The sequence below is a fragment of the Poecilia latipinna genome, unplaced genomic scaffold, assembly GCF_001443285.1.
Source record: "Poecilia latipinna isolate Pla-1442-1.1 unplaced genomic scaffold, P_latipinna-1.0 Scaffold2418, whole genome shotgun sequence".
Classification (NCBI taxonomy): Eukaryota; Metazoa; Chordata; class Actinopteri; order Cyprinodontiformes; family Poeciliidae; genus Poecilia; species Poecilia latipinna.
In genome coordinates, this window is record NW_015115034.1 from 69335 (window position 1) to 80692 (window position 11358).

The 11358-nt window shown below is 38.0% G+C and overlaps 1 protein-coding gene across 1 annotated transcript in view; it reads right to left on the reverse strand.

The window, feature by feature from the left end:
• Nucleotides 1-10747, reverse strand: part of mpped2a (metallophosphoesterase domain containing 2a) — a gene marked incomplete at its 5' end in the record, with an annotated part of 46050 nt that extends 35303 nt beyond the window's left edge. The window contains 2 exons of the mRNA XM_015019353.1: nt 2020-2245; nt 10495-10747. Coding sequence (XP_014874839.1) covers nt 2020-2245; nt 10495-10747 — 479 coding nt within the window. The remainder of the gene's footprint in view (nt 1-2019; nt 2246-10494) is intronic.
• Nucleotides 10748-11358: the final 611 nt, after the last annotated feature.

Sequence of the window (11358 nt, forward strand, 5' to 3'; positions counted from 1 at the left end):
AGACTTTCCAAATTGAAATTTAGGATTTTAGAACGCTGCATCTGCTGGTTGCTGGAAACCCCACCTCTGGGGGTCACGTAGGGGTCATGGAGGAGGCTAAGTGAGACCTCACACTGGACAGGGGCCGGCGTTCGGGCGGCGCTGGCATATGGGTGTGAAGGAGGCGGGGCAGCGACCAAGCTGTCCACTCTGCTTCTCCAGAGACGTCCAGCTGTCACAACAGACACTTACCAGCCCTCACACTAAACACCCACAGGGGAGACGGGGGACTTGGGGGCATGAAGGGGCATCAGGGGCAGCATCCTTCCTGTTTCAACCAGAGGCAGAGGAACTGTACGCTCTTCCTCCTGTGCTGGCCCTCCTCCCTTCCAACTCTGAAGCCAGGGTGCTAACCTGCTAATTATAGCCGCTAAAGGATGAAGGTCTGACCCAGATTCTTATTTTAGGTCCAGAGTTCAGCGAGAGCAGAGAGAACCGACCCAAATCAAGGCCGATCGAAGCTAATTATTTACAAGAATTACTTTATCACTGCGAAACACTAAACCCTACTCAGTATTTGTGTGAATATCTTAAAGGGGCAGCATTAAGTATTTTCCAGGCACAATCAAGTAACTGTTTCTAGGCCTGTCATGATAACGATAAGTGAGGCTACTGCAAGAAATGATAATATTGCTGTTTGAGTCCAGGTGTTTTGAACAGCCAAATTTCTCAAAAATGCATGAAAGAATTAAGGCAACGCTTCAGGTATGTTTTTTGATGAGAGAACAACATTATGACATGATGTAAAGTTAAAATAAGTTGATTTAACATAATAATAATAATAATAATAATAATAATAATAATAATAATGATAAGCCCCTTTAGTAAGCTTCTCATCAAACAAAACTAACTACAGAACTGTCAGTTTCACAACTTTTTGTTTTCTTTTAATGATTTGTAAAAGTGCTGCCTGAATCTGTTGTCTTATGTTATTTATTTATGTGCTTTTTTTTCATTTTAGCCTTTAATCTCTACAAAACCCCAAAATCTTATCAGGTTTTTTGGTCTAGTTTCTAGAGCAAATATCTTAGTAAGTAATTATTCAGAAAGAGATGGAAGGTTCTTTTAGGTCAATAATTCCTTAGTGCTGATTTGGTGATCATGTGAAAATGGCTGCAAACAGATGTGCTATTACGCAACCGTACGTCTTAGAAAAGCAGAAATTGAGCGTCCTGTGCAACCAACAACAATGCAGCAAGTGCTTTCTGGATGGAAAGTCAACAAAACACTTGTCTTATCCAGCAGCCATTGTACAGCGCATACAGTAGTAAAACTAAACGTGCTGGAGCCCAGCTTGGGTTAACAGGTAGTGGGACAGTGTTATTTAACATTTAAGAGGTTTTTGAAACGGGTCGTTTTCACCAAAAACATCAACTTATTGCTAAAAAACAAAATTGCTGTTTTTAGAAACAGCTAAAACCCAAATGAAAGCGTAAAAACGTACAAAATGTGACATTTGCATAATAGTAATATGAATTCTGTAGCCCAAACAAAATTAAAATGGCCTGATTTTGATCAACTTTAAATATTTATTGTCATAAGGAAGCCTCATTTTGTAGTGTAAACATTTTTAATTCACAAAATGAAAAACCAACAGAGTTGTTTGCCTTCAAAAAAGCAGCCAACATCTCCCAGGAGTGTTTTCTTTCTCCACCAAACCATTCCCTCCACAGTGACAAAGAGTCCCAGTACCACCCGTATCACTTAACCTCGTGTCAAAACACAGGAGTAACACAAGCGCAGGGAGCAGGTGAAGGTCCTGAGCTCATAAAGGAATGTGCAAGCTGGGAGTAACACCCTGCGCACAGGAGCGGCTCTTTACTGGAGGGGTACAGCCGTTTCTGCAGAGCTAAAGCTGGAAACTGGCCAGGTAGAGACAGGAGAAAACACACCTTCACCTCAGGGATCCACAGAGCAACACGGCACGGACACGACTCAGCGGTTTGGATTAAGGGATAAAAAGCAGGAGTTGGCTCTTACCACGGCGTCCCGTATATCCGGAATCCCTTTATGGTGACGTCCGAGTCCTGCAGGTACACACAGTTTGTGAGGAGCGACTGGACATTGTCAAAATCCTCCGGTTTGAGTTTGGAGACTGAAGGGAATCTGTAGTAATCCTGCTTGACCAGCTCTGCCATAAAGTCCTTATCGAAGGTCAGTTCGTGGTTCCCGGCGATCACCACCTTGAACTCGTACGGAAGGCCACCTGGAACAGACGAGAGCCGACAAACTGGTAAAAAAAAAGGTTCTCTGTAACAGTCTGTGTTTAATTTGGTCCAGTTGTACGAAGAATAATGTTTCCCCTTCCCAATATGTTGGGAAGCATTAAAGGTGAACTATTATGCTTCCTTGAACAGGTTAGAAGTTGAAAACATCTTTATTAAATTTGCAAAGCAGCCAATCCAGAAGAGGCAATCCTCTTCCTTTACTGTGATTGGCTGAAACGCCATGACTTCAGACAAAGATGACCATAGATGCTAGATTCTCTGATAGTGTTAGCTTAGACAGTTTCCTCTGTCAACTTAAGTAGCTCACTTTTTTTCAAACTTTCTTTAGCATCTTATTTTAGCGGTTAGCATGGCTAGCATTCCGAAAGCATCAATAACGAACCGTATTTCCTAGCTAAAGTAGATTCTTACAGTAGCAAAAAGTTTCTAAAAGGCTGCTAACATTTTTGAACCTAGAGTACAAATCGACTGACAGAAATTAGCGTTTCTCTTTTTAGCCTTCCTGTTATCTGCTTGACACTCTGTTCTCTCTCAGTCCTCACATCAGAATGATGAGATAATTTCTCAACTACAAATAACAAATGTTATCATTCTGTCACAAATATATAGCTCTTAACTGTTTCTAAACCTGCCCTGTATTTTGCATTATCAGAGATATTAGCATGGATTTTAAATTCAAGAAAAGTCTAATTTTAAAACATTTTAAGACTGACTGTAGAAACCATAAATAAGTATAAAACTGATGTATAGAAAGTGTTTTGAATTATCAAAATGTGCAGTTTTTATTTGCACATTAACACAGAAACATCTTCTAAAGCATACAGAGATCTCTAAAAAGTCTGTTTATTTTCCACTTGGTGTGCCAGTTTTTACAGAAACAGATGTTTGTCCAAATATTTTCCACCTGCAGCTCTCCCCTTATCCCTCAGCAGCTCCCTGTATACCTAACCCGGAGCACAGATCACGACTGAAACGAAAGCCAGATAATTGAAGAGAAAAATACCTTCAATTCAGACAGTGAAAGAGGTTACAACCACAGCCGACGGTTCAGCTTGACCCCTACAGGCCACCGTCCATCGCTGTAGCTGTCAGGCAACAGGAAGAAAGCATGAACCCGAATCTGAACTAAATAGAGAAGAACATCTATTACAACTCTCATCCCCTCATCTTTCAACTTCTGCTCTGCCCTTTTCTCACTCCTCTGTCAAGGTGATTTGTCCCGGTTCCCCTCTGCTATCAGGAAACCGACTCACTGCTTTATTCCACCTGACTGAGCACTCAACCAAAGGTTCTGGCCTTCATCACCTTCCCATCACTCCCAGTTTCTCTTTTACCGCTCCAAGCTTCTCTTTTTACTGGCTGTATCAGGGCAAATCAGAGCCGTGAATTATGCTGAGCATTGAGAGAAAAACAGGAATTTCAGAGCAACCCAAGGTATAGCAGCGTGTGATATAAATTATGGCAATATTAGATGACTGCTAGTTAATAATTCAACATTTTTCCCACAGCAAAGATCGTAAGTTGTTTTTTTTTTTGTGTAACCCAACAGCTACAGTACTCTTTCACAGTGCTTGGCTCAAATAATAAATAAAGAGCCAAAACATCTAGGAAAAAGATAAAAACTTATAACACCAATGCAGAGTTCAAACTAAATATATTGAAGGTGATCTATTACGGTTCCTTGAACAAGTTAGGATAGGTTTATGGATTATATAAAAAAAATTTCATAAATTTTTTTTGCACAAATCATTTTTATGTAATGAGATTTTAGTCTGGTCAGTTCAGAATGAGCTGTTTTAGGGCGTCTTGTCACTTTAGATCCAAATAAGCTGCTGCTGGCCAAGACTCCAACTCAAAATTTAAACTTGTACGTGAAAATGGCTGCAAACGGATGCACAATTACACAACCGCACATCTTTGAAAAGCATAAGTGGAGCCTCCAGCACAGCCAACAAGAATGCAGCAAGTTGTTCCTGGTAGTCAACAACGAAACTTTTGTCTTTTCCAGCAGCCATTGCACACACAGTTTACATATAGCAATAAAACCAGCTGACCAAATGAGCTGGAGCTCCATCTCGGTGGTTGCTAGGTAACGGGGAAGGAGTTGCTAGGTGACATTGGATTCCTAAGGTTAATTTTCCTGACAACAAAAAACATACTGGTGTGTTTTTTTAAGTCTTTGGGTCGTTTTTAGAAGCAGTTGAAACCCAAAAACATCCAAAATGTGAGTTTTAACAACTTTCCTAACTAGGATTGAACTGGAGTGAAACTAAGACTTTGAATCTGATTCCACAGTTTTAACGAGCCACCAGAGAGCGAGCTGAAGCTCTCCCCATCCCCTATGTCTCTGTGCACAGCCTGCCAGCTGGCTGAAAAAGGGGCTTTCACACTTTCCTCTTCCTTACAGGGAAAAACAAATTCAGGTTTTTGGAAATATGTTCAGTCACAAGAAACATCTAAAGTGATGGTGCAGCAATTAAAGGAACTCCACAGGTCACTTTTAAAACAGCGTTTCTGTTATGCATCAATCAGCTTGTTACTCCCTGAAGACAATGAGACAAAACATGAAATCTACTTAAATTTATCCCCAGTTTAATACAAATCTGTGTTTAGGTGTATGTATCAATATGAAAGTATGTGGTATCGATGAGAATCTAATAAATGGAATAATGTTTTATGATAGCAGCGGTAGGAATAAATCTTTATTTATTTAAACAGATGCGTTTACATCATGCTAAATGTTTCTGGTTTATATTTTTGTACAAATACATTTTTCTAGTATAAAACCAGTTTGTCCTGCTGCAATAAGCTTCCAAAATCTGATTTAGCATCATTTTAATATCATTTTACTTGTTAATCTTGTCCTAATGAGAATACTGTGTTTGAGTCAGTTTTGACCCTTTTTTATGGTTTTTTAAGTATTACAAACAGAGTCATTCTGAATCGATATGTTTCAATTTATTGTGTGTTGATGTAAAATTTCCTGTCTGCCAAAAGAGCCGACTCACCTCAATGCAGCTAAAATTACCTAATGGCATAAATTAGCTGATTATTTAGGTTTGACAAACAATCTAAACTGACTAAATGGCAACATAAAAAACACTCTGTCAAGAGGAAACTCATGAAATGAGCCACCATACTTTAGAGCAATTTAAAAAAAGATATTTAAATTTTTATGCATTTCTGCATCTAAACAAGCAGAAGACACAAAGTGGTCCTTTTCATTGCTGTAAAAGTTTATTTTTGCTTTTAATGAGCAGTTTCTAGCTTTACATTTGCAACAATTAAAACAGTCTTTAAAAACAAGCAGGAAACTGGTTCTGGTTCCGAACAATAAAGTATTTACGTTTTCCATGTAGGCAGGTGATTTAACGTGAAGCTTGGTTTCAGAAAAAACAGAAGACACTGTTTTAAGATTAAGTTATTTACATATTTTATGATTATTTTGTATTAAAATCCACCCACAGAGTTGAGTTTGACTGGCAGGAAGATATTTGTTTCATAACAATTTGCTGCTTTGCTCCTTTGTGCCATATGACTTTGGTCAGTAATAACAGAAGGTTATGATGAAAGCCAAGAGGGCAAATTGAATAAAATGCTCAATAAAAGAGTCCAATAAAACCTAAATGTTGAGTAAAAACCGAATTGATTTACCATGACATGTGAACAAAAACAGAGGAGAGCGCGCCGCTTTATTCTGCAGGTGGTCAGATTGAACAAAAAAATCCCAGAAAAAGAGGAATAATTCTACATAAAAACACACGGGGTCAATAAATATCAGATTCAGCACATCCAAGTTTGCTGGGAATGAAAGTCTAACGGCTCCCCGGTCTACGGGTTTCATTTCTGCTCCTCTAAATTAGTTCTTGTTGCATCTGAGGGTCATAAATTCCAGTTAAATGAAAACGTAGACCCACAACACACTAACTGAATCAGATGGCCATTTCCACACCATCACACACACACACACACACACACACACACACACACGCGCGCGCGCGCGCGCGCGAGCCAAAACTGCATCATTTCCTCTGCCACCACCATCTCCATCATTCCACTGGGAATTTCTACGAATCTTTATCATCGCCTCGGAGTTTTGATGGAGTGATGCACCTGCAAAGTGCAACAAAAAGGAAAAAAAGAGGAAAAACTGCAGAGCATGAACTTGTAAAATGTTTTGTCACACATTGAGAGCAAAAAGACATCTGAGCATTTAAAAAGTTTTATTGTCAGTGCAAACCTAAAAATACTCCGAGTTAAAAAAGTTCGACATACTCTATTCGAAGTTAAAGAGGTGACAATCTCATAAAATTAATCTGTCATCTCTCCTCACACATCTTCAAATTAATCCTGGAGGAAATGTGACAAAAACAAATCAAATAAGGGGTTTAAATTTAGATCATAAGCAGGAAAAAAAAATCACTCCATTAAGGTGTCAAAAACCTGGACCTGGAGTTAATTTTCTACTTCAGCATAAACAAGCCACATTTACATAAAATCTGAAGGTGTAAAACAAATTTAAGACAGAAAAAAGTAAACTCAGGCTGTAAGGATGCAAAAGGGCTTTTGTTTTAACGCAACATCACAGGGATGAAAGAGATACGTGGGTTAGAGTCTGAAACCAGATCAGAGGCAGAGCTGCATTATCAGATAAGCCGGGTCACAGGAAGCTTACTCCTGCGCATCGATCTCTGATGATCTGCTCCGAGAGGCCGAGCGGGAGTCAATCCTCCAGACAAACGGACCGCACAAACGCTTCAGAAACGCTCCACGTCTACAAACCCAACGCCAGCACACTGAGCCTGTCCAGGTACTTCACTGGAAGTTCCTCTTTTCCGCAGAAAATCCAAGATACTTGGGTAAATACTGCGAGACTCAAAAGGTTTTTACTGGACTACAAAATAAAATCTCAAATTTTTTATCCTTTTTTCCCACTTTCTTTCCAAAAAGTGTTTTTTATTTCTGTGAGTTGAACAATGACAGAATCAGGGTGAGTCTTCGAGAATGGTTGTTTAATTAGGAGAAAATAGTGATAATATAAGCGGAATAAAGACAGAAGAACGTCGAAAAATTACAAGAAGTTGTTTTAATAAGAAGTGGTTTCTTATTCTTGTTATAAAAAGGTCTTAGTCTTCACATCACTGGCTTCTTTTCTTAACCAAATTAAAGTATTTCATGTAGGGAGTGGTTTTAGACACAAATGGGTTTAAAGACATGTAGAGAGAAAGGCTTACATTTTATTAAATTTCATCAAATTTCAGCAAAAATAGCACAAAAAAAAGATCTTAAATTCAAATTTTACCTTGTCTGCGTGTAGTTTGAGTAGGCCACTCTAAAATCCACCTTTTCATTCTCCTTGAATGTTTCTGTGAAGTGTTTTGGTTTGGCAATAAAACCCACCAGTCAGATGTGTGTTTCAGACGTTCTTGTTTGCCGGTTTCGCATGTTTTAAAGATCTGGATGTGAATACCTGAAAATCTCAGAATCAAGCGCTGCCCTCCTGTCTTCCCGTCCGGTCCGAATGTTTCTGTATTCATCAGAAAAGAAAGGAAGCAGCCCATAGTTTCAGAGGAAACTCTGGCGTTCTGTGCCCTGCTGCACCCATCATTCAATTCCTGAATGACTAAAATATTTAACTTCCCCAAGAATTTAAAATGTCAACTGGAATACAAAAATCTAACTCAATATTTCAAATCAGAATAATACAACAGTGTATTAGGGCCACTGCAGACAGGAAAAAAAGCTGCAGTAAATTTTCACAAAATAAAAAAATCACCAATTTTGAGATTGATCTCAGGATTTCTTTGGAACAATTTTTGAATTTTCAACTTTTGAAACTGAGAAGGTTCCAATTTTTTTCTAGAAAATTGCTCAGATTAATGTAAAAAGTTCTGAGTTTCTTTTCTAGCACATTTCCAACTTTTTCTAGAAATTTTCTGAAATTAATCTAAAAATTTGAGGGATTTTTATCCTAGAAAATTTCATTTCAAACTGATTTTTTTTTTTTTTTTACTTTTTTCTAGAAATGTTCTGAGATCAAACATTTTATATTTTTCTAGCAAATTTTCAACTCTTTAAACTCAGAAATTTCCCAGATTAATCTGAAAACTTCAGCTTTTTTTTTTTTTTTTTTTTTGCAAATTTTTGATTTTTCAAGCTCAGAATATTTTTTTTTCTAGAAAATTTCTGAGATTAATCTGAAAATCTCAGATTTTTTGGCAGGAATGTACTTCCTTTTATCCCCATCTCCAATGGCCCCAATACGCCGCCGTAGACTGCAACAGAAGAGGATCAAAGGAAGGAAAACACTTGAACCTTTTCCATTGTTCCTTTAGCGTTTAAAGGAACAATAATTTTTAACATGATAATTTTTATCATGTTATCAAATAAAAATTAACCTAAATATCCACTTTGCTGCCATCATATGTGAAAAAAAACTCCTATCTTTAAATTAAATAAAATCAACTAAATACAAATGTATTTCTTCTCCGTCTCTTGACCTACTTCTTCATTTCCTCACTCAAGAGAACAACAAAACCAGCTGCAGCGAATATAAATAAAAACCTTTTAGACGCATTATCTTAACAAGAACTAGTGTGTTTTCAGAGCAAACAGCAACAAAGTAAAAATACATAAATGAGATCCTTTTACTTTAAATGATGCAGGAAACAGATATGAAACCTCCAAAGATTACACATGTGTAAAAACAGGAAGATCTTTGTTTCATTTCAACTTCCAACAGTCCAATAGAATATGTTGAAGTTTCTAAATATTAAGCAATTATTAACTTAAAACCAGCAGCTCATATGTCTTGCTAAAAAGTTACTTGTAAGTTGGTTTTGTTTTATTTTAGGTGTAATGAGACATTTGCTCTAGAAACCAGACTAAAAATACTTGGTAAGACTTTGTGTTTTTGCAGTGTAGGAGGGATGTGAGGAGTTTCTGGATTTTAATAGCATTTTATTTTATTTTTTTCCTCCGTTACTGTCATAAAAGTAGGTCAGTGTCACCAGTGAGACTGCTGCGAATCAGCAGAACACTCTGAAGAGTTTTTAGAGGGAAACTTTCACAGCGACCCTAAAACTCAACAGGGTGCATCTCTTTGATACAGATGAAATACTTTTTAATTCAATGCTGGTAGCAGCTGCTGGTTTTATTTCTGATGTCGGTGACATTGAGAGGTCCTGAAAACGAACCCAAATGTCCACTTTGCTGCCACCAAATGTGGAAAAAAACCACAAACTACTTCTATATTTAAATTAAATAGTAAATTTAAATTAAGTCATTAATTAGTAACATTGTGTAGAAGAATCTTAACAAAAATCAGTTTTTTATATTTAACATCATCAGCCACCATGTTTGTATTCTTCTGTTGCATGATAAATTAAACACTGTTCTGTATTTTGCAAACTCGAATGTCTTGATTATTAAAGGTCTGGGTCACATGTTCATATCCAAGTTTAAATGTTTACTGTAAATTTACAGTACAGACTAAGTTAGATGATTTCCACAGAGCGTCAGGTTAATTTGATTCATTTGCACAGCAAAAACACAGAATCTTATCAAGCATTTTTGGCCAAGTTTCTAGTCCACATCTTAGTTCACTTGAAATAAGGAAAACTAACTTACAAGTAACTTTTCAGCAAAATGTAGGAGCTTGTTTTAGGTAAATAATTCCTTAATATTGATGAAAACGTTCTTGTTCCACTGAAATTATTTCCCTTTTAACTAGAACTTTTTCATAAATATAAAGGAATTAGTTACTTAAATCAAACTATAATTTGCTGAAAAGTTACTTGTAAATTATTTTTTGTCTTATTTCAAATGTAATAAGATATTTTCGCTAGAAACCAGACAGAAATAACTGGTAAGATTTTGTGTTTTTAAGTTAAGTCGCTACAACCCAGAGGAGGAACTGAATGCCTCACACATTTCCCACCCACAGCATGAGGGCAGAGGGAGAGGTCAAAGGTTAACTGAGGCAGGGTGTAAGGGTCGGCCAGGTTAAACTGGACACTTCAGCTGACCAGCTGGGTGAGTCAACAGGGAAAGGAGTTCTTGTGTGGTCTGGCGACCAGTAAGACTCGCAACGCGTCTCACGCCTGTGACAATGTGTGTGTGTGTCCAATAACATGGAGATAACTGTGTGTGTGTGTGTGTGTGTGTGTGTGTGTGTGTGTGTGTGTGTGTGTGTGTGTGTGTGTGTGTGTGTTGGGCAGTTTCTTACCTAGCCAGTCGTTGAACTTCTTGACCTCAGACGGAAGGCCGAGCTCTGTGAAGTCGCCCATGTGGAGCAGAACGTCGCCGTATGGCATCTGGATGCCATCTGTACGCGAGTGTGTGTCGGAAACACACACGAACCTGGTGTGTCCCGCCGGCTTGGGAGTGTCGTAAGGAATGGGGTCTACCCTGAGGGGACAGGCAGGGAGAACAGGCTTAGAAAAGACCCATGGCAGCGGGACCAAAATAAATCTGACCCATTACGCAAAACTCATATTTTGCATGTTTTTGTACTTCCATTTGGGTTTCGACTGCCTCTGAAAACAACCCAGCTGATTTTTGGGCAACAAGTTCATGTGTTTTGGTGTCTGGAAAATGAGCTGTTTCACAAACCTCCAGAACATTGAGTCATATTCCATGGGCATTGCCCGTTGCCTAGCAACCCCAGCAGAGCTTCACCCGTTGCCTAGCAACCCCAGAAGAGCTTCCCCATTACCTAGCAATCCCAGCAGAGCTCCGCCCGTTACTGATTAAATAACATGCTTCACCTCAGCAGTTTAACATTTTAGACCTCTGTTTTGGTTTTTGCTGAAGAAAAACAAACATACACTTAATCAGAAAACTAGCTTTGCACAGGATTTTTTCTTCTTTTTTTTAATTTCTAACCTACTTTACGTCAGGAACCTGAGATGGATCAGATACCAAACAAAACCCAAAGAGAGATGTATATTTTTATATGCATTTGAAAACAGAATAAAGGAACTTCACCTTTGCTTTTAATATTAGTTAGCTAATATTAATTATAATATGGGAAAAGTTCTCTTGTTCCACAGTTAAACTATTTCATTTACAACTACATCTTTTTCATCAA